The 23,277-nt window shown below is 37.9% G+C and overlaps 1 protein-coding gene across 7 annotated transcripts in view; it reads right to left on the bottom strand.

Annotated features, from left to right (window-relative positions):
• Window positions 1-23,277, bottom strand: part of Gria3 (glutamate ionotropic receptor AMPA type subunit 3) — a 277,312-nt gene that overhangs the window by 142,415 nt on the left and 111,620 nt on the right. For all 7 annotated transcript variants that reach the window (XR_008218287.1, XM_052738461.1, XM_052738452.1 and 4 more), the window contains one exon: window positions 2,374-2,561. Coding sequence is in view for 6 of the 7 variants with exons in the window: in XM_052738461.1 (XP_052594421.1) it covers window positions 2,374-2,561 (188 nt within the window). In the remaining variant the exon portion in view is untranslated. The remainder of the gene's footprint in view (window positions 1-2,373; window positions 2,562-23,277) is intronic.

The raw sequence follows: 23,277 nt of genomic DNA, 5'->3' as shown, positions 1-23,277 counted from the left end.
TTTATGCCTTCTAGGGGGGTTGTGCTAATCTTGTGTGGTAGAGCAAATTTTGTTTTTTCCATCATGTAAATGAGGAAACTGGGGTATGGATAGTTAAGTGCCCAAGGTTTCAGAGGTATATAGAACTCAGAGCTTTACCCATCACTATTTCCGTTACACAGAACTAAAAAACTCCACAGTCCATACCTTTCAGAGAATATTGGATATTCAAGAAGCCAAAGTTCCCAATGGAAAAGAAGGAAAACAAAAAAGTGTGACAAGAGAGATGTTCTTCTGTTTGGGCCCATTAAGTAGGTCACCCACTAAAAGGCTATTTTGGTCTAAACATTTTGGAGGGCATGTAGTACATGCAGCAGCATCACTGACCTGATTCCTCATTTTTAAGATCGGAAAAAATCAAAGGAAGGTTTTTTTTTTTTTTCCAGTGAGGGAGAGCATGGATCATTTGTGTTGCTCAGGAGATTGTTAGTTGAGGAACTAACCAGGCTTGTGCTCTAGATTGTCTGTGAGCTACTAGCCATTAAAAGCCGTGCAGAACTTAACAAGGGAGCAGCTTTGTACTTCTAGCCTGTAGCAGCACCAGCAGTTTCCCCCACCCCCTCCATCCCTCTTCTCTCTTTTTTTTCTTTTTGTCTTCTCTTCTTAATAGGAATGAATCCGACAAACTGCTAATATTTCATTTCCTATAAAGCAGCTCTCACAGGCCATGACTGCTCACCATAATTTTGATCTCTGAAGCTCTTTTGGCTCCCAGGCACACTGGAGTTGAATTAGAACTGAAGGTTTCCCTCACAGTTTTGTTCACGGTAAAGCAGGCACTTTGTTATTAACTGGCAAAGGGAGACTTTTGAGGAAAGTAGTGAACTTTCATCACGTTTCGGTTTGTACCTCTATCCCAAACATATCTTAGTACAAATACTTCTAGTAATTTCAGTCTAAAATGTCCATATTCATGCTTAATAATGAAAACATCTTGGCCCTTTGTATTTTCCCCTTTATCTTATTCAATTTTTTGAAAAAATTGTTTATACTTTTAAAATGTTTTATTCTTCGGGAATTACATATAATATATTCCAATGGTGTTCTCTCCCCTTCCTCAGCTCCTCAAGATCCTTTCCTTCCTCCCTATCCACCCAACTTCATGTTCTTTCTTTCTCTTAAAAAGAAAAAAAACCCAGAAAAACACACGGAATCCAATTTGTATTGAGCAACTACTCATGGGCATGTGGCCTGCCCTGGAGTGTGGTTGATATAGCCAGTGACACTCCATTAGAGAAAACTGATTTCTTCTCCCAACAAGGATCAAACTTCTTGGTTAGGGGTGGAGCTTCATGTCTGCTTCCCCCTCTGAGTGCTGGGATTTTGTCTGGCTTAAGCTCATCTGTGTGTCATGTGTATTTAGCTTGCTCCTTTTTTTAATGTTCACACTTTTAAAACCAAGAACATTTCCTTATTATATCATCATATTTTTAATACTCAATATGAAAGGTATAGTATAATGTGCAAAAAAGAACAAGAAAGGATACATTTAAGGGGATGAGAAAGGACTGGATGCAGGTAATGGACATGAGATATGAAAGAGGATATAAAGCTAATTGTTTTTCTAATTCTAATTCTGACATTCAATTTTTTTAGTTTTGGTGGTGATAAATACATAAAATGTTTGATACTGAAAGTGTAAATTTTAATGTGACTCTTCACAGTTTCTGTTCCAAATGCCAGTTCTAACTAAATAGAAGTTCATTGACCTATATAGACTTTGGGTCTGGTTAATTTTGGAATGTAATACTTTTATTTATTTCCAAGATTTTTTAATAAAACAGTTTATGAAATTTAAAATACCTTAAACTATTATCTTTCTCTTCCACTAACCCAGAGGGATAACTTAGAATAATATAGACAGTCTTTACCTGGTAACTATTTACCCACATTCATCATCAATAGCTGATGCTCCCTAGAAAGGTTTGGGGAAGTACATATTCCAGTAATGAGAAACAAAACTCCTCTCTGTCAGCCTGCCTAATCTATTGTCTTTTCCCTGTTGGGAAGAAGATATAAGAAAGGAAGGGGATTACTTTGAAATAACCAGCTATCTATTAAACAGAGGAGTGGAGGGGTGGATTTATCTGATATGTAGCATTAAATTGCAGAGAGATTCAAATTAATCATATGATGCAATTTTTTTTTTATCGGCTTAGAATTTTCTTTTCTTTTTTTCCTGCAGCCACTAGGGAGGAAAAAAGGATTAGAGAGACTAAGAAAACTGTTGGCATGCTTAGTCTGTTGGCTACTTAATTTATTACCAGATATGGGAACTGCCTCAGGATAATGCTTTAACATGCAGTCTGGGAGTGGACTAAATCTCAGACATACCTGTTCCAAAATTGTGTTAATCCTTTCGACTTCACAGTCAATCAAGTATCGTTTTTCCTGCCGTCTGTCCATCTCTTCAATGATGCGTCTGAACTCCTGGATGTCCTTTATGTTCCCCACAGACCTTGCCGTCACTTGCCAGTTGTTTTGCACTGCTGCTTCCATAATTGCTTGAAGGATGGAAAACCCTGAAGGAAGGAAAAACAGCTATACTAATTTTTTTTTCCTTTTCAAAGTATTTCTGTAGGTGTTAAAGATCCTACTGAGTTTCTTTTCACAGTCCATTGGGTCTTTTCAAACTTGATTCACTGGAGAGAGCAGGTAAACTCACACCTTCAACTCCAACTCTCCAGATAGTTGGCACCTTCATTTTGGTGTTCTGTTGTAAAGGAGAAAAGATTCTATCATTTGTGAGCGCCATGGGGACAGGTGTTTATCAAGGCATGATATGCATTATCAAAATATCTATGGGACAAATGCCAAGAACTTCTTATGTCTGGCTGCAATCTTCTCTGCTGCAGTTGCAGGTTATTTCTTTCATCTTTCAATTAATAATTCTTCAGAATTTGAGGTTAAAAGAAGCCCATAACAAAGAATGAGGAATAAACTGACTAGTGATAAAGCCTTTTTAAAACAGGTTGAACCATATGTGGATGTGACTATTTAACAAGATCAGTTATGTCACCCAGGTAATGTCACTTGGATTTTGTGAAAGACAGCCTCCAACACAGAGTATTACTCTTTGATTACTTAGGGAGTCTATAAACTATTCAATAAAATTATGTTTCGAGAGTTCTTTCATTTTCCTGAATAAAATTTACCAGGAGTTCCTGGTTCATCTTAGCTAATTTATATCCAACAACCATTAGCAACTAACATTCTGGAGCTCTGTTCAAAGAAAGGAAAGATCAAATGCTTGGGTTTGGGCTAATCCATCTCAGAATTTGGGAGGCTGAAGCAGGAGGATTGCCAAAAGTCCAAGGCCAGCCTGAGGTACACAATGAGATCCAGTCTCAAAAATCCCCAAACCAAACCAGACAGACAAATAAGCAAGCAAGCAAACAAACCCCCAAGAGCAGTGTATCTAAAGTACAAAGCACAATGGCACGGCATTTTTTACATACGCTCACATCTCTAATTTTATATCTCCAGTTGTGCTTCTTGTAGGAATTTGTAATATAAATGAGTATATATGAATTTATAAATAATAAATGAATATAATTTCATCAATAGACAGCTTTATTGAGATATTATCAAAACAATCTCCCTACTTCCAACAGGAGCGAGTGATAGAGATGATTTGCAAATCCCAAATTATCTATGACATAACAGTTCAACCACTACAGAAGCAGAGGATGAAGGGAGATGGAAATGTCTTTTGAACACACTCCAAGTTCTCTGCTGTCTTGGGCCTACCCTGTGGTGTAAGCAGGCTGTGGTTCAGAGTCGTCCTCACTGTACCATAGAAAATGGTATTGACATTTGGAGAACATGCTTCAGGGAGATGGCGGCAGTGACTCAGCTGGTCATTATAACTCCTTTGTGTGCTGGGTGTGTGCAGGAAGAAGATCACAAACGAGACCCAAGCACTTGGTAATTTCCAAATGAGCAATTTCAGCACAGGAGCTCAAAATTACAGATCAGAGCAAATTGCCATTGCTTTAAATGTTAATTCTTACTCTTATAAAACCAACCACGCATATTTATTTCTTAGATTTACATTTTCATGTGGGTTTTAGATGTACCCTCTGCTTCAGTGGGAGTTGAGGGCACAGAGTGGGCCAAGGCATAGGATTAAGAAATAAACATAGGAAGAAAGAGATTAACGCATGTGGAAATCTTTCTTAAGCAGAGTATAATAAGGCCTCATTATTTTGAATGCCACTAATTAAGAATTTATGAAAATTCAGTAAGGCGGTGTTGAATTTTGTTTCTGGACTATTTATGAAGAAAATATTGGCTGAATAATAACAGTTCTGAAATTACATAGGTAGTCTGATATATTTAAAGCAAACTTTTAAAAAAGGCTCGTTAGCAAAACTCAAGTGTTCACAGGTTTAGTGGAAAAACCAAATTCTTGTCATCTCTGCTTAATGGACCTTGTCCACAATTTGAGATGACAGAGAGTAAGAGTAATCTCTTCCACCTTTTTGAAAGCTGTTAACATGTCTTACTTTAACCTTCTCTTCCTTGGGCTAAAGGTGTCCCAATCCTTGAACAATTCCCTTTATGTGGTGATAACCATTTTCCTTTCAGTTCTACTTTTTTTTTATGGATAATTCTCAATGTTTCTAAGCATACATTAATTTTACATAATAATAATGGATTTCATGATGACACCCTTGTACATGAATACAAAGCATTTTTATCATATTCGTCTCCCATTATCCCATTTTGTCCCCCTTCCATTCCCACTACCTCCTTTGTCTTAACTAGTCTCCCTTCTATTTTTTATGTCTTTAAAAATAGGATCATTGAGTTTCATTAGGGTTGCTTACAGGGACATGGGTAAGGGGTTATTTCTAAGAACATGCTAGTGGCTACACTACTAAAGAAAATGTCTCTCCTACCTTCATTAATAATTAACTGTCTCTCCACACTAGATACTATTATCTGCCTAGAAGCCCTTAGGGAGGAGTAGGTCTTTATGGACCCTTCTACACTCATGACAGGATGTTGACTTGTCAATATTTTATTGATCTTGGTATTTGAGATATCTGAAGATTGAGTGTGGATGGCAATGGGATTATTGTTTATGTTGATGTAGGTTATTTTAGCAGCATAGAGCTTCTTGGAGCAAAGTCCAGGGCCATATGAATGCTAAACTAGCACCTTACCACTGAGATATAGCCCCAGCCTGGATTGGTAATATATTTCAATAGCCAAATTATATTAATTTGTATCAAGTTTGGATTCAGCAGAGACCTGTTAGTTCTGATAAAGCTTTACTCTAACAATTTACTGTGCATGTATTAACATTTGTAACATTCATTCCTTTCTAACCTACTTTATCTTTTCTTTAATCCCTCTCCCTGTACTGCTCCCTACTTATTTTGTTTTCATGTTCTTTCATATATGGAAAATGGTATCATCTACTCACATAGTACTTTGCTACCTATTTAGTGTAACTGCAAATTTGTCCCTTTACTGAGCATATCCTGCTACCTGTAGACCTTTCTGGGTGTTTCTCCTCTTCCCTTTAATGACTTCTCATTAATTTCCCAAGACATGACTTGTTTTGAATTCAAGATAAGTAAATTACAAGCAATGGAAAAGCAATTTGAATAACTTTCACAGATGTTTTAAAAATGCAAAATACAGTGGACTAAGTACATTATAGTACACAACACACACACACACACACACACACACACACACACACACACACACACACACGGAATGTTATGCTAAAGTTTAATAGTCAACAGTGTACATATACTAACAAGGGAATATTTCCACTATATATAATATAGTATATAATGTAGAATGGAAAAACCTAATAACTTAGCATTTATAATGTAATTTTATTTTATTTTTCTTGCTAAAAAGGCTCATGATTGTATACGTTGTGAAAAAAATCTGCAAGAACTACTAGTGTTTTCTCAGAGATGAGAGATTATGAAGACATTCCACATTCACTATTGTTTGGTTATATAATGTTTGGCTCTTTCACAAGAAGCAGGTATTGTTCTCTGCAAGGATAAAACCGATAAAGTTTTGAAAGTCTGGCTCATGCTGACCTCTCAGAGCATAAGCTGCTAGAATATTCAGATGACAGATCAACACTCCACTATGTGCTTCTTCTTAATGAGCGAAGGTTCTTATGGATCTTTTTATACTTCTGTTCTTTGAACCATGGGAATGTGTTACCTAATCGAAACCTAAGCAGAAGCACACTGATTTTTGATGAGCGTGTGTCTCGGATCCAGTTGACTCTGAGTCTTTCTTACATAGTCAAAACTATGGTATAGCACTGCAGTGTCATTTTCCATGCAGAGTTTCCCTGTGTCTGCTTGAACATGGGGCTGGTGCACTCTAGAACTCTGGGGGAATGGTCAATTCAGTTCAGTATATGTCAGCGAGCAATCCAAGCAGATCTTTTTATTTGTTTTCATACCCGACTTATCATAGTTTCACTGACTCCGTTACAGCTGACCAAAGCATAAATAGAAGCTTGAGGGAAAAAGAAAGAACTGTTTGACTTGGCAGAGCAAAACCAGGTGCTAGTGTTTGTAGGAGGTGAGGTTTGCAACAAAGCCCTGGCTTTGTAAAAATAAAGCCTGCTGTTTTAGCAGCTTCAGAATTGTCATCTACTCTGCATGAGTTTTCACATGCCCAGCTTTGCAAGTCTCAAAGCTACTTTGATTTGAGTAGCAAATTATCTCATCTGGATTCCGGACAACCATTGCTGTTCATGCCCTTACTCATCCTTATTTTAAATGGTGGGAGTTGCCATATAGATGAACTGGCTGATTGTGAGCTTACCCTCTGCATTTGACCAAAGTAACATGAGAGTATGACAGTAAGGACAGGGCAATTAGGCATGAGGAACTGGGTCATAGCCATGACCAGTTGAATTCTAGTGTACTGCTTGTTGGGCTGCTGTTAGCAAACAAGAGACTATCTGGGTTAAAGGCAGTGCATGGATTCTGAGCTGTACAACTAGATCATCCTTTATTACAAAAGGGCTTAATTCTTCTGCTGATGAGAAAGTTGTTGGTGGAAGACAGATGCCTGACTTAAGATTGAATCTCCTCCCCAAGGCATCCTGCATCCAAAGACTGGTAGCAGCAAAGTATAAAGGCACAATCGTCCCAAATTCCCAGTGGGATAGCTAATGGGCTACCCCAGCTTCAGAGCTCTAATGCCTTGTCATGGCTGTGCCACAGCTCTTCTTTTCTTAGCCAGCTTCATGCTTCTCTTCTCCTCACAAGTGGTGCCAATGAGTAGACTCACCAAGAACCTTTTGGCATGTGAGTTGCCATTTCAACATGTGCTCTTAGGGTACTCAATCCATGACCATTGGTTTGACCTCATAAAAGGGATGACAACAGATACAAAAAGCTCTCAAACATACATTGTCACAATCATTTTCCCAGAGAGAAAGGGCCAGAATTATTTTCACTGTCTAAACAAAATGTAAAAACACTTCATGCTGAACAAATTTAGTATTTTCTTTGCAAAAACGGAGAACAATCAACAGGATTTTGGCATACAGAAATTGGTAATCAAGACATCCAAGAAAACACACCAAAGATGAACTTCTTTCTGCTTTGTATCACCACCTGTTCTTACTCAGAATGTGTACTCAGAGCCACACTTGTATGTACTTCTGACATGGTCTCTAACAGTGTCCCAAATGACAGAATCTGGTATTTATGAACAGGCTTCACAGAAGTGTAGATTGACATTTATAGACATTTGTGCCTGGTAGGGTTTCTTAGGGGATTTGTGACAAAAATTCCAAAAGTATCTAATGGCTAGCTCTTGCCTACTTTTCCTAACTACCTCCTCTGCCTCCTAGATTCTCATGTAGCATAGCCTAGCTTTGAACTTACTACATTGACAAGGCTGATCTTGCAATCACCAAGTGCTAGGAATACAGGCATGCATGATCATGTCTGACAATATTGCTGTTTTCCCCATCTTTCCTTCCTTCATTTCCTTCCTTCCTTCCTTCCTTCCTTCTTTGTTTCCTTATTTATCATTTTCTTTTTAGGTCTGTTTATTCTTTGAGTATGGCTTATTTCGTCTTCTTTTTAAAAAAATTCTAATAATGTTAATGTCTTCATTGCATCTATAATATATGCAATGTCTAGTTTAACTCAGTTTATTGTACTTCTAATGTTGCTTTCCAATACATTTTGATAAGCAAGTGTCTAGCATTTTTATGAAATTGGTGTTCTTGTTCATTCAGATGAAACTAGCCAAATGAAAATTGCTCTTCTATTCTTATGCTTGTGCTCGCCTGGGCTGCAAAGCCAACCTTAGACAACTTTATACTCTCTGTTTCTTAACCTTCTTTGATCTCCATAGACTTTGAAATAAATTTATCTTGTATGCTGTGGAAAAATAAGGACATGGACTAGCTTGATATAGAATATGAAGGTGGTTTCAGAGACAGAAGTGAACAGTAAAAACATAGAGGCAGAGGAAAGAGAGATGATGATGAGGATAATCACTTGTTTTGTGTTACATTTTGCCATGTCTGTGAGGCCTGATGTATAAAAATCTGATCTCAGAGCCAATAACTCAGAGGATGATTATTCATATCACAAAATATACTTTCCCTTATAAATAACTCATGGAAAGAGTCCCATAGCACAACTGGACCCATATTTTATTGTATTGTTGTTGTTAGCATTTGTTTTAGCTTCATTTGAACAGTTTAGTATCATAAAAATCAATATAGTGATTGTCTAAACTTGAGATGTTAATACAAAAACTGTTCAGTATGTGAAGAGCTTTGGATAGGAAGATCAAAAACCACTCTCTGTTTGCATATAGATGCCAATCTGTGAATTTTATGGAATATGATAAAAACAAATAATCATTCACACCCAGCCCAATTTACCCATGGCAAATTAAGATTTCCCTGATGCCTTTATTCTTCATAACTGTGTTTGTTTAAGTCATTCTCTAATTAAGAATGACCCTCTGCAAATCTTCTCTTGCTTATAGCTGCATCATTAGGATGGCCCCTAGATAATTTGTGCAACCAATGAACATAAGGTGCTCTCCAGTTTTGTGTCCTTTAACTTTTCCCTAAAAATATTTCTTTCAATTCAAAGCATGCTCTTTACTTGGACTAGACTGTCCAATACTTTTAATTGTGAACTGGCTCCCTGGAGAATTTGTTTCACAAACTTAAAATTAAAAGTCTTAAAGAATCAAGTTTTAACTGAGAATTTCTAGACAATAATTGATAGGATATTGTTTGGCAACTTTCGGTATTCCAATTACCCTAGTAACTCACCAAAGGAGGCAACTGCTACTTGTCAAGTTTGAGGGTGGCTCTGAAGCTGGCAGTGCATATAATTCTACATTTTCCATTTTTCTCTTTCTTCTGTTCCTCATTATGAACCTTGTCTCCCTGCTGGTGAATTATGTAGTTCATTTTCCTCACCCTAAGCTGAGAAAATATGCCCAAAGAGATATGTCAGTTTCACTGAGTGAATGTACACTTGCTTCATATTATCAGTTACAAGGGAACTTAGAAGACCATCTGGAGGAGATGTGCTCAACGTCTGGAAAAAACAGGATAGGCAAGCCTCCGACTGTCAGCCACTCTAGGTCTGATATAAAAATATAAAAGCAACTGGGGTTTAGATTAAAAGGAGTTCCTACAGTGCTATGTATAATTCTTTTATATTTATGTTTGGTGCTTAGGTAATTGTTCTGGTATAGATTGCTAACAATGTAAATTCACCAAGGGCAAGAGTCATCTACAAGCTGCACTCTGGACTGTTGAACACTTAATAGATGTTGTCATGGTTTGAATGTGGAATTTTCCCCAAAGATTTACGTATTTGGAACATTTTGGTGTCTAGCTGGTTGTAGTGGTAGAAAGGAGAGCAGGAGGAAATGCCAGCTTGCTGCCCAAGGAGCAACAAGATGCCAGCAGACCGGTAATGCCACAGCTGTGTAGCAACATATAGATCAATAGAAATGGGCTGAGTTAAGTTATAAGAGCTAGCTAACAAGAAGCCTGATCCACAGGCCATACAGTTTGTGAATAATATAAGCCTCTGTGTGTTTACTTGGGACCAAGTGGCTGCGGGACACAGGTGGGAGAGATTTGTCCCCACAGTAGCCAGGCAGGACCAGAGAAACTTTTGTCTATAGCTGGTGTTGTGGTTATGAGAGGTTCTCTAACCTTTAGGAGATAGAGACCAGCTAGAGGAAGGGAGTGACTGCAGGAAATCTTCTTGTCCTGTTTCTACTTCATTGTCTGCTCAGTTGAGAGCGAGTAGACTCACACCCCTATGCTATGTGTTTCTCCACTATGATGGACTGTGCCCATAAACCACAGGACAAAATAAACCCCTCTTTCTGTAAGTTGCTTTTGGACAGAGATTTACTCATAGTAATGAGAAAAGCAACCAATGTAGATAGCATTCAATAAATGCTCTTGGCCACTAATATTTTCTTACTTGGTTTCTTAGCCCCAAAATTTCCAATTTTGATTCTGTGACTAAGTCTCCTTTCTGAGAAACTGATGAGTGGCTTAGCACTTCTTGGGTACTTGGAGAGGGGGAGTGCCATAGAACCCAATCAGGAAATGTGCTTGGCAGTTTAAGTTGGACTACAGTGGAGGAAATACCATATACATAAACAAAAAGGGCCCTATTTATAGGTGAGGGAAGAACTGTTACCAACTGACCAAAATGCACCTTCATCCCACTTCCAGTTTATTATGGATAGAACCCAGTGACTACAAATTAAAGAGATTGCCCACTCTATTACCCCTCCTGCAGCACAGGGTGACCTTTGATGGTGTTTCCAGAAGTGAACATACTTTATATTAAGTATCCATACTCTAATCTTTCCTTCTGTCACAGTAGTTTATATTGTGCCCTGTGCCTGTAGAGTAGTCAAGTGAAACTGACCCAGATTGAACTTGAGCTTGGAAAATATGTGCTTGATTTCTATTAAACAGGAGTCTTTTCTATGATGAAACTCTTAACATTTTTGAACTACAAATGTGAGGATAGAATGGTGGCTAACAGTGAGAAATGGGGAAGGATCTATGGCAAGGATGAAAGATATCTGGATCTGCTTACAAAATGATATGGCCTGTTCTGCTTGCTGGCCATTCCTGGATGGCTGCATCTTTTTGATCTTGATATTGCTGGAGGTAAAGGTAATATTAAGTGAAAACTCTTGCCTAGAGGGCACAGAAGGGCTGAAAATGAAGTCCTAGAAACAAAAGATATGTATGACTCTGTATTTCCCGGGCAACTGAACCTGTCAGAATAAATTGAGTCACTGGTGAGGAGAAAGGAGAAGAATATAAACTTGCAAGTCAAACCTGAGTATAATCCCACCTCCAAAATTTATGAGGGAGATGCATTTATTATGAACACATGAATACCTCTCTGAGGCTCCTTTTCATCATTTGTCCACTTAGAATAGCTGTTTAGTGTTGTTGAAAATATTAAATGTGGTGATATGTATAATTGTTCAACACAGTGACCAATTTAAGATAGGTATTCAAAAACTGTTAGTTTCTTATCTTGTCCAAATCTTGACAAAGAAAGAAAGAAAGGAAAAAAGAAAGAAAGAAAGAAAGAGAGAAGGAAGGAAGGAAGGAAGGAAGGAAGGAAGGAAGGAAAGAAGCCAGTTCAGCTTTAAAATCTGAGAACTAGGGCTGGAGAGGTAGTTCAATGGTTAAGAGTACTTGTTACTCTTGCAGAGGACCAAGGTCCAGTTCCTAGCACCCACATAGTGGCTTGCAACCATCTATAACTTCAGTTCCAGGGGATCTGATGCCTTCTTCTGATGTCCACAGGCACTGGGCACACATGTGGCACACATACACACATACTTTCATGTAAAACACATATGCACATGAACAGATCTTAAAAAATTAAAAAATACCTGAGGAATAGAGCTGAAAATTTATGTATCACAATATATAAAGAAACTATTTCATACAAACAATAATTTAAACACAGCATTTGACCGTAACCCTTTAGAGATGGTGGCCACCCTAACATAGTCTATAGGATGGATGTGAGAGCCTAGAAAAACTGTCTCAAGCAGATATTTTCCTTGATAAATATGACTTGAGAATGAATATTAATGAATAGAAGGTTATTGGATGGAGGTAAAGTCTTGTTAGGAGGACAGACAGAAAAAAATCATTGGAGAATAGAGATGTGTAGGCTATAGGTAGTGCACAAGAATTCATGAAACTAAGAAAGATGAACCAAGGCTAATCTCTAACACCTGTGTAGATTACAATGGGCCCCAGTAACAAATAGGAGTCCCAGTGTGTAAGAGAAGGAAGGTATGTTTTAATTCCCAGACTTGCTGTGGACTCTATGGCTTCTACACACAAAAGTATAAAATAAAAGAGGAATAAATTCCACAAGGATGTCAAGAAAGACTTACAGGCTAAGAGGAATGTATCTGTCAGAACACTTCTATTGAATTTAAGCTTTTACTGTGTATCAAAATTAATCCCTATCCAGAAAGCAGCAGAAATGTCATTTTACATTAATATTGAAAGTTAAAAATAAAAGACAAAATGCATGAGTATAGGACCTATCATTGAGTAGACTGTTTTCCTCTCTGGTCTTCAGTTTCTCACATGCACAATAAATAGACCAATGTTATCGTTGGTTCTGGTTCTCATATTTTAAAATTATAGAGACGTAGTAGCCTTTTGTTCACCTCAGACAGTCTGATGTCTTGCAACTCAGGTACAATTCAATCATTTCATCTAGAGGCCAAGATATGAAGAAGATGAAACATTAGTTTGTAATCTTCTTTCATACTGCTAAATACACTCTCTTTTCCCTTCTGGACAAACCCAACTGAGAGAAAATGGACAATCAAAATAAGTTGATCATGGAATACTTTTATGTATTTTTAGTGTATGAGCACAGGAAATTATTTATTTTCATTGTAAATTTCTCATATGTGAGGACAGTTCTAGAATGTGGTGTTTTGTAGCTAGCTGAAAATGCCTTTGGGTACTTTGGTCCTAATAGAACACATATCGTGCAATCAAGTGGAAGAACCTCCATATCCCTAACATGGTTTCTCTGCATGATAACATCTCTCTCATCATCTAGAGAAATGATTTGAAGCCATTAGACTAAGAAATTCTTTGTAGACTAGGTGGGTTTTGGCATCTTTTTGGTGTTTCTCAGCCTCAGAGGCTTCCCTTCTTGTAATCCATCTATTTCTTCTGACGTCTTTTTTTTTTTTTTGTTAATCTCCTAGTTACAAATTCTGAGTGCTACCTTGGATTCTTTCATTGCCCTAAGCATATGTGAAGTAAAGTTAATTCATGCTTCATGTGTCTGCCTTCTACTTTCCATCCCCAGTACTTCTAGCTGTCTTCAAGCTATTATTAGTATATGCTTGGGCTATTGCAATAGTCCTTTCCTTTCCACCCAAGCTGCTTATTCTGATTATGCTACAGCCATGCATTCTAAAAATTTTCACAAGTATTTCCTTGCAGATATTAAAAATGTTCTAATTTGTTTCCAAATTAGGATTTGCTATCCAAGAAAATCTTAGGGAAATAATTAAACCTAATCAGCTTGTGGTTTGTTACTTTCTCATTCTAGAACTCAGATCCTAAAGTAAAATGATATTCTATTCCTAGGGGTTCCCTACTGATTGTATACATAGGTATAACCAGACAGAATCTGAAGGATAGATGAAAAGAATTCAAGTGCATTAAGAGATAAGTGGAAGAGATGAAGGAGAAAAGAACAAGAGAGAATATCTCTTTAAACATTTCTCTTCACTTACCCTTACTCTTCCTGCTTACTGTTTCACTTGGAAATTGGTGCATTAACTAGAGTTATTGGGGTTTAAATCAATGAAACTTAAAGTCAATTCACTATTTGGCTAGCCAATCTTGCGGAAAATGCATAGCCTCATAGACTAGATAGAAAGAAGCTAACCGACACTTCCAGTTCTGCCTTTCATTTTGCTTAGTCACAGGATATATCCAGCTGGGCTAGCATTTTGCAAAGGATAAACAACCACATGGCTATGACTGAATTTAAAAGTGTTTTAGCCATCTAGAATATATAGGGGGTTTACAAAGGTCAAGTCCATAGTCACTGACACTTAAGGTCCTACTTCTGATATTGGATTGCTGGGGAAGTTGAATGACTAGAATAAATACTTGAATAAAATGCACTTAGGAATCATAAAGTTAGTCATTACGATGGTTAATTAATTGAGAGACTAGTCAGCCATGACTCTAAAGCTTCTGTGCTCATTCAGTGTTCCCAGAAAGAAAGAATGACTGAATTCTTAGCTAGAAGTTTGATTTTACTAGCCACAATGCTAGTTCTTAGGTGTGGTTTTGAGTGAGAGAACAAGTTGTAATGTCATATGTACATGAAAGTATTGATCTGTTGAAGAGTTAAGTATTTACCTAGAGAGGGAAGAGCTATAGAACACGGGGAATCAGTTAATGCTAAATGTTTATCTCTTTAGCATAGAGACCCCACCCGAGGCAGTAATGGATCTGTATGGTAAACACTTGTTTCCGTGAAGCCATTGGGATGTGAAGGCATGGAGCTGTTCTGTATCTTCAAGCTGGCCTACTTTTAAATCTGTGTTAAATTTGCCAGTGTGTCTTAAAACTGTTTGACAACTCCCTTAGGCCATAAAACATGTTTATATTTTGGATTGAAGCCGGATGATCATAATGCTCTGGAATCTTCTTAGGGAAACCTTCCAATCTGTAGTGTTTAACTCTCCAAATACCAACAAGGGAGCATCTTGTTACTTGCAACAACTTGGATGAATCTGGAGGGTATTATCTTAATTGAAATGAGCAAGGTACAGAAAACCAAGTATCATACCATCTCATTCATATATGAATTCTAAAAATATTGGTCCCATGGAAGTAGAGAGTAGAATAATTGTAACTAGGAGCTAGGATGGGTATAAGGATAGGTCATAGGAGAGTATTGGTGACATGACATACAGTTACAATTAGAAAGAATTAAATTAAAGAGATCTATTGTATATAAAAGTGTCTATAGCTGATAATGATACATTCTTGAAAGCTACAGAAAGAATATTAAGTATTCTTATCACAGAACAATGGCGGTATGTATTTATTATTTAGATTTATCTATTTCTGCCGCATATATGCACATTCTACCAACTTTTGTAGAAGCTGAAACATATAATGTTTTTCAGATGTTCTTTAAGATTCATTGGCTACTTTGAGTGAAGAACACAATCACCAGCAATACATGAGATGGCGATTTGGGTATTGAGAAACAAGACAGTCCATTTCTATTGAAAATTTATGTTTAGGCAACTTCAGGGGTTTTTCAATTCATGCCTTAGAAGAGAAATGGACTTTCCCTGCGCAGTATTGTATTGGTAAGCTTAATGACACCTGGACCATCCTTTGGGGATACTTTGTTCCCTACTGAGGAACCCAAACTGTAAAGAGCACATTGCCTATAACCTTAGAGCTGGGACAACTGTCCAGCTTAGCTGGCCCCACTTGGACAGAAGACTTTTTTCTCAGTATGAGATAAATGGCTTGTGCCTTGCATGATGTAGCTGCTGCTTCTCTCTCAGCCACTGATGCAGATCACAGCATGAGTGATAGCGTGGCAGCAGCCATCCAAAGCCACTGTGAGAGCGGATTCGATGAATGGAGCAGAATGAGTTGGGTCTGCATAGGTGGCTTCACAGAGCAGAGAAGGTACCCAGGACAGCTTATGCTGATAACCCAAATCCAAAGCAGGTGGTCTACGCCAGGGCCCACTTTGCCACACCTCTGTACAGATCTGCCTATAAAATGTTTCTTTTAGTCTTAATAGGAAAGGAAGCTATTGTTAAGAAAAGAAGTTGGTGTACCAGTCTCTTACTCTAAGCACACTAGTTGGGTTTAACTCATTCAGAAATGGGATCTATGTTCCTTCTAGTTTCAGAAATCTCAATATCAATGACAGAAATCATAAAGATGCTGTACCTTTGCAACTTAATATATGCCCTATGAACTAGCAACATTGGTTTCATCAACGCCATTTGTTAGAAATGCAGAGCCTTCAGTCCCTCCCTATGCTTAATTAACTAGAATATGTTTTAAACAAGCTTCCCATGTGATTCATTAGCACATCACAATTTGAGTAGTAATGGTCTTGTTACTATTGTATAAATTACTCACACCCACAGTTTGGCTGTTAACATAGACGGGCAATTCAGGTGTTCAAAAAGCTCCGTATTCAGTGGATATAACAGAGGGAGAATGAATGCTGATGAGTTAGGAGGAAACTGGGTCATGAACTGACGAAGTTTTGAAAATGTCCAGCTTGTTGAATATATGCCCCCCAAAGCCTTTTAATAGCATTTTGAGAAATGTGTGCATCTGATCTTGTGACACAGCAAGTAACACATTAGGATCTCCATCTGGGATAGTCCAAGACTACAACCAGAGCGGGTCAGGGGAAATCCCAGCTTCAGTAGGCTGAATTAGACGCTTCCGTATTGACTTCAAGAAGACATCCGAATTTTGTCTCTTCTGTTGTCTTTCCCACCATCGATGGAGGATCTCACAGGTCTGTAGCCAGTCTAGAGAGTATAGCAGCTTCCTATACAAGTAGGAAGGGCTGTGTGCAGAGAAGTCCTTGGACTGAAGCTTGCAGCACAGAGAAACAGTCTGGTGGGGCTGTGTTCATTGATCTCTCTCTGCATGTGTAGCATGGTGGAGGTAGACACCTGCCAGAGACCCTTCAAACTTGCTCAGAGGTGAAGAGTGGGTAATTAAAGCCACCTGGAGAAGAACTACAGCAACGTATCCTCTGTCCTATGTAAAATACTGCTGTATTCAAATTTTTTAAATTCACCCAAGGTTTGGCCTTCAGTGTTTATTTTGAAAGAATAATTCTTGTAAATTTCATATAAATTCCTACCAATTTATAAGCCATGCAATTTTTTGGTCTTTTTGGAAAAAGTACAAAAAAATCCATATGATAATAAAGAGAAATAATGTCTTTTATAGGCTTTCTCCCTGCCTACCCCCTACTCAATTTAGTCAGCAAGTGAGATGTGGTAGTACACAGTTTTACAGCTGATGAGATATTTGCATTGATGGAACTCTGAAAGTGGCCTTCAAGTGGCTCCAGGTTGTGTCAAGGGTGAAGGTGCTCTGCCAACTTTGTTCTGGCTTTGCCATAATTGTGGTTGAAATGGGTATGAAAGGTATTTCTAAAGTATTTCCTGTCCCCAGAGCTTGAGAGTCCCCTGTGCCATTTTAATTTGAGCTTTTTGGATTGGAATCAAATGAATGAGCAGAGGAGGTTAATTATCCTAATTATAAAGGAAGTAAAACCATGGTCATTTTAGGTCAGGCATTTGGACAAACCTCCCTTTGCTCTGCATGTTGGGCATTAGAGAGTTACTTGAATGCCAGAGGAATCACAGAGCATCCTCTCCAGTCCTCTGCCAAAGTCCCTGGAGCACGACAGAGGGGACTTCTTTTTCAGGAAATGGTGTCTGATCAATCTGTACCCCAGAGCCAGAGACAGGGTTATCTGGAAGTGGCAGGCAAGCGGCACAGCTCGATCAGGGTAACTGTGTTGGTCCAACCCCAGACTCCCTACTTTTTTTTGGATGCCACGAAAGCTCAACATAGCTTGGGGAAATACTACTGCTGTGAGCATTTCAAAAGATGTGCATCCTTTTCAGTGTTTCACGACATTCTTTTATTCAGCTGGCTAAGGCTGTGATAGTATCTTTTTTACAAGGCATACTCCTCTGGATAGGGAATTCTGGGATTTCCTGGCTCAATATTTTGTTGTTGCATCTCTTGACTCCCACGGGCAACACCTCTGTCTTCTCCAATGAGCCATTTGTTCTCAGAATAGATCAGCCCAGCTATCTCTAGAAAACGTGTTTTAGATGAGGTATGTCTGTCACACAGTAGGTCCTTGCTCATGCTGATTTACTTCTTCCTTCCTACTAGGTAAAAATATGATCAAGACAAAAGAATCACCCGTTCTGCTTCCTGGGTGATATTTTTTACGTACGATATCTGTTCAATTTGTGATCTGATGACATAAGGAAACATAAAGCCTTAGATAAAGTTAAAGTACTGATTGTTCAGTATTAAAGATCAAACTGGCCAACTAGTCAGACAGATACACTTTTAAATTATCCACACACCGATGGGATGAATAAGGAAAGAACTTAAAAATCTATCTTTCAAAATAGGCCTTAGAGTGATCAGTCTGTGGGTCTATGACAGTTTCCCTAATTCATACAGAATAGTCTGAGAACACTAACATCAATGACTCTTAACAGAATGTTGGAGAAAGTGGAAGTCTCACTAGACATTTAGTCTACCACACCTGGCTTCTTCCTGCCTTTCCTTCTCTATTCACCCTATCTATCCAGGCTTTGAGATTTTCTTTTGATTATTTGCAGCAAGAATAGGAAATCCAAGGTATGGACAGTACTGCATAATGCATACATTTAAATTCACTCATATTTAATTTTTACAAGCCTTTTATATTTTGGATTTGAATGTATCTACATGATATGGGGATGTTAATTTAACTGAAAAGACACGGTCTTAGAGGAAATAGGAAGTGATTCCAGCTCCTTATACTTATCTCTCATGTATGTTTTGCCTTTGACTCTCAACACTATCTCCATCGCTTAGGCTTATAAAAATCCCAACCCATGTGGAATTGCTTCCTTCCAACTCTCTCTGGTATAGACAGGATGGTTGTCAGCTTTAGAAATGATTGGAAGGGTTGGATTATAATTCGGTGTCAGAGTGCTTGCTTAGCATGCACAAGGCCCTCAGTTCAACCCTTAGTACCAGAAAAATTGAGCCATCAATCAAGCCAAAATGAGAATGTAAATTTTTAGAAATGGAAAATAAGCAGAAACTTCGTGGCATCAGAAAAGCATTTGATGTGTGGGGAGAGATGGCTCAATGAGTCAAGTACTTGCCTCACAAGCCTAATGAACTGAATTCAGATCCCCAGACCACATGTAAGAATCCAATAATACAGTATGGTATGCATCTTTAGTCTCAGCACTCCAATAGGGAGACAGGGACAGAGACAGGACAAACGTCCTGTGCTCATTGACCAGTTAGCCTGATGTGTGCAGTTGCAGGGAACAAGAGAGATCTCATTTCAAACAAGTTGTAAATTTCTCTCTCTCCCTCCCTCCGAACTCCCTACCCTCCACACACCGTGCACACAAACAATTGAAAAAAGAGGATTTCGTGTTATCCACATCTTCACCAAAATAAGAAAGAAAATGTACAAGTGGTGTTTAGCAATACACAAAGGACTTCTGAGTTAGCTAGCAAGAGTCTTCTCATTGGCAGTGATTTGAAGGACATTTTATAAAACTATAAAACATTAACTTGTACATTTGTTTTATACTGCTTCCTATAATTTATGTTGTGCTTAAATAAAAGCAGGCCAATAGAAACAGGCCTGGGATTAAAAATAAGATATTGTGAAAAATAGATATTGATGATGCATCTCAGAGTCATATTGGTGCTGTAAAGAACTAATGCCTTATAATACAGGAGACAAGCCTTCCAAAGTCTTGGCATTCATTTTTGGTACATGAAGTATTTTTTTAAGATCTGTATAGAAAATTCATATATTGGGATATAGAACCGATATAGACACTATAATGGTCATAGACTTTTAAAAATATCTTGGCCTTTTTGTTCATTGATACTATTTTGCTAATTTTGACATTATTCTCTTTTGTAACCAGAACAGATATGTCGCTCTTCACTAGGCAGAATTGGTAACAGAATTTTACTTTGTGTTTGGGTGTGTGTGGGTTCAAAATCATGTCAGGTGCTATGCATTTGATTTGAAAGTGATTTTTTTCACATGACTAGAACCCAAGTCCTACATTTAATAGAAAATGTCCTGTATTGTAGGAGGAAGCATCCATGGGCTAGCACTACTTAGAGAGTAAATTGTGTTCTCAAGAGATATTTAACACCTGCAGAACTTTGGGGGATTTTTTTTGGCACTTTAGCTATATATCCATTTTGGGGAGAGAGGATGTAGAAATACAAAGGAAATCTGAAGGGATTTTGTTAAGACTGTGGCCAAATACCAAGACTGCCTGTGGTGTTCCTGTCAGTAAGTCGAATTATCTGTGTATTTTTTATCTGATAGTTCTCTTTTATATAAAGTTCTCTTCTCGATTTTCAATTAATAATAAACCTTTGATTTCACAGTATCTTGAGACCAGTATAGCCTTTTGGAAACAGCTGCCCAACTGTCCTTTATTGAGTTCTCCAAGTGACTTCCCTGTGCTTGTCACATACGTTCTGGTCTTTGATGGGAGTGGTCATCCTCATTTCAAAGATGCTCTTCACTGACTTCTGTAGCCTTCCATGGGTGGGATAAGCAAAATATCTTGGTCAATTTGTGCTAATAGTCCTGAGACTGCTCCCTAGCATTTGAAACTTCAGAGGCCAATGATAGAAGGACATTGACTGAATTTCGTTTCCTTTGAGGTAGGCTCTGTTAGAATTGTGCCTAATGCCATATATACAGAGGACAGTCAAGAAATTACAAAGATGACACAATTATTGGACATCAGAATTAGGAAAGACCTTAGATATCATCTAATCTAGTCTAATCTTTTTTATTTTACAGATGCATACACTAAAAGCCAGAGGGTATGTGATAGGCCCAGAAAATTGTAAATGAGAAGGGAGATAGAGGAGTAACTTACAGTAACATCTAGACGATTTGCTGGGTACTTGAGCACTAAACAGAAAAACCCTTTGTAGCTAAGTTATTGTTATTGAAACCCCATTGTATCTTTGAAACATATATGTCCAATTTTCATTCATAAGAAATATGATCAAATGAATAGTGCATAATTGTTTTTGTTGCCTGAGAATCTTTTAGTATCTTAGGATTATCATTTCAACATAGATACTAATTACTCAAGTCTGGAGAAGAAAAAATTGGAGGAAACTACCAAGTGTACGCTGACCCTGGGACAATCCAAGGAAACTGCCACTTCTACTAAATCTGTGCTGTTGCCTGATCATAGTTTTTAAATGGTTCTTTTTTTTAAAAAATCTGGACAGAAATTCTGACCATTTGACTCATTAGAGTCTGGTTGATTGAAACTTAACTATAAAGGAAAGCCAAAAAACCATGGAGCCTGTTTCTTGTTGGCCAACTACTCCTGGGCATGGGGCCTGGCCAGTATTTTTTTTTGTCTTACTAGCTCTTGTTTGTTTTGATTTTCAGTTTCTGTTTTTGTTTCTGAGAGGGAAGAAGGGAGGAAGAGGGAGGATCTTGGCAGAGTTGGCAAAAGGGAAAGAGCATGATCAAAATATATTTATTGTATGAGAAACATTAACAAATAATAAAAAAGAAAACAAAGTGTTATTTAGGAATTTGTAAAGAGGCAGGCACATTACAGGCCTTCAGCAAATTCTCCATGGGTTTAGTGCTAAATCTAGGGCCTTGTGACTGATGAAGAGCCTCCCCACAGAAGAAATTGTTTGAAGTGTGTTCCTGGTGTGTAGATGTCAGAAGTTGGGGTAGAGAATGTGGAGCCAAAGAATGCTACCTTGTTGCAGAGTGACCCTATTTAGAATGAGCACAGATGTAAAGCTGAAATCACCAAGGGAATTTCAGGGAAAGGCTGAAACTTTGAACACATAGCACTTCTCCAGGTACATGTTTCCTTCAATGTTTAAATGGCAAATCATGTGAATCTCATCAATGAATGAGATATTATTCCTAGCAGTTGATGTCCTGTGAACAACTTATATGTTCTTAATACTATTTCCCATACACACCATACTGTCATTCAAACCCAGGTAACACATATTCCCTGGACATGGTCTTTTATTTATTTGAATGATCTTTGACTTGGGAGAAAAAAGATTTCTTATTTGGACCAAATACTGCTCTGAAAACAAGTGGGTGATTTTATAATTTGGTTGGTCAATGATAAATCTAGATCTTTTTAATACTACTAAATAATTCTTACTTTTAATATGCTTGTTCTGTAACTTAGAAAATACTCTGTCTTGGTCCCTCAACCTATCCTTTTTTTTCAAAGTGCCACAGAATATATACACAATAAAATATAAATGCATCAAAATTAATTTGATTTATATTTTTTCATGAATCCTTGGAAGTAATAGGATATACTTTTAGGTAAAAAATGCTAAAGGGATTTACTAGAAAAATTCTTTGCTTTCAAACCTGGGTTTGAAATAGTCCTTAGAGACCCAGGCATAGAAAAGAAATCCTGTTGTGAGTGTGTAATATTGAACACGGATCTTTTAAGGTTTAGACAGAGGGTGGAAATGCCAAGGGAAAGCCATGACCTTTGCAGTAGCTATTTTCACAACCTATCTCTGACCTTGTCCAGAGATTAAAGACCTTGAGGGGAATGTTTTGGTTTATAGGGAAAGGTATCAGTGTTAAGAGAGGGCATGGGCCCGTGTTGACCTTGATATCCCTTGAGACATTCAAGAGTGGCTCAAAGCAGATAGAGTGACAGACACGTGTAATGTGTCTCAGAAAGTAGGCAGTGTTCTGCACCAGTTACCTAAATACCTTTGATTATATCTAACTCCCATTTGTCTGGGTGGGAATATTTTTATGTGTAAGAGGAAACTGAGGCTCAGAGAGTGGTATGGTGCTAGAGGCAAGGACAAAACACTAAGGATTTGTCTAGTCCCAATGTCTCTTATTTCTATCACATAAGACAGGAGAGAAGAGAAAGAATTTTTTTTCTCATGCAACATAGAGTTGAGCAGTGTGAGTTCTGTATCTCACAAGAAGAGTTCACGTTCTAGCTCTACCCACTCCCTGGCTGTGTGACTTTGGAAAAGTTTTTCAATGTCTCTATACATAAATTTCTCTATAACATAAAGATAGTAACCTTAGACATGTATTGGATGGTTACTATATGCTGTCCTAAGTGTTTTAGGCATATCAATTCTTTTTTTTTTTTTTTTTTTTTTTTTTTTTGGTTTTTCGAGACAGGGTTTCTCTGTGTAGCTTTGCGCCTTTCCTGGAACTCACTTGGTAGTCCAGGCTGGCCTCGAACTCACAGAGATCCGCCTGGCTCTGCCTCCCGAGTGCTATATCAATTCTTTTAATCCTCATGACTACTTGTGAGATACTATCTCCGTTTCATAGGTGAAGAAAC

Source organism: Peromyscus californicus, unplaced genomic scaffold (genome assembly GCF_007827085.1).
Source record: "Peromyscus californicus insignis strain IS unplaced genomic scaffold, ASM782708v3 Scaffold_10__1_contigs__length_136768540, whole genome shotgun sequence".
Taxonomy (NCBI): domain Eukaryota; kingdom Metazoa; phylum Chordata; class Mammalia; order Rodentia; family Cricetidae; genus Peromyscus; species Peromyscus californicus.
Note: the sequence above shows the minus strand (reverse complement) of the source record. Positions and strands in the feature narration are given on the sequence as shown.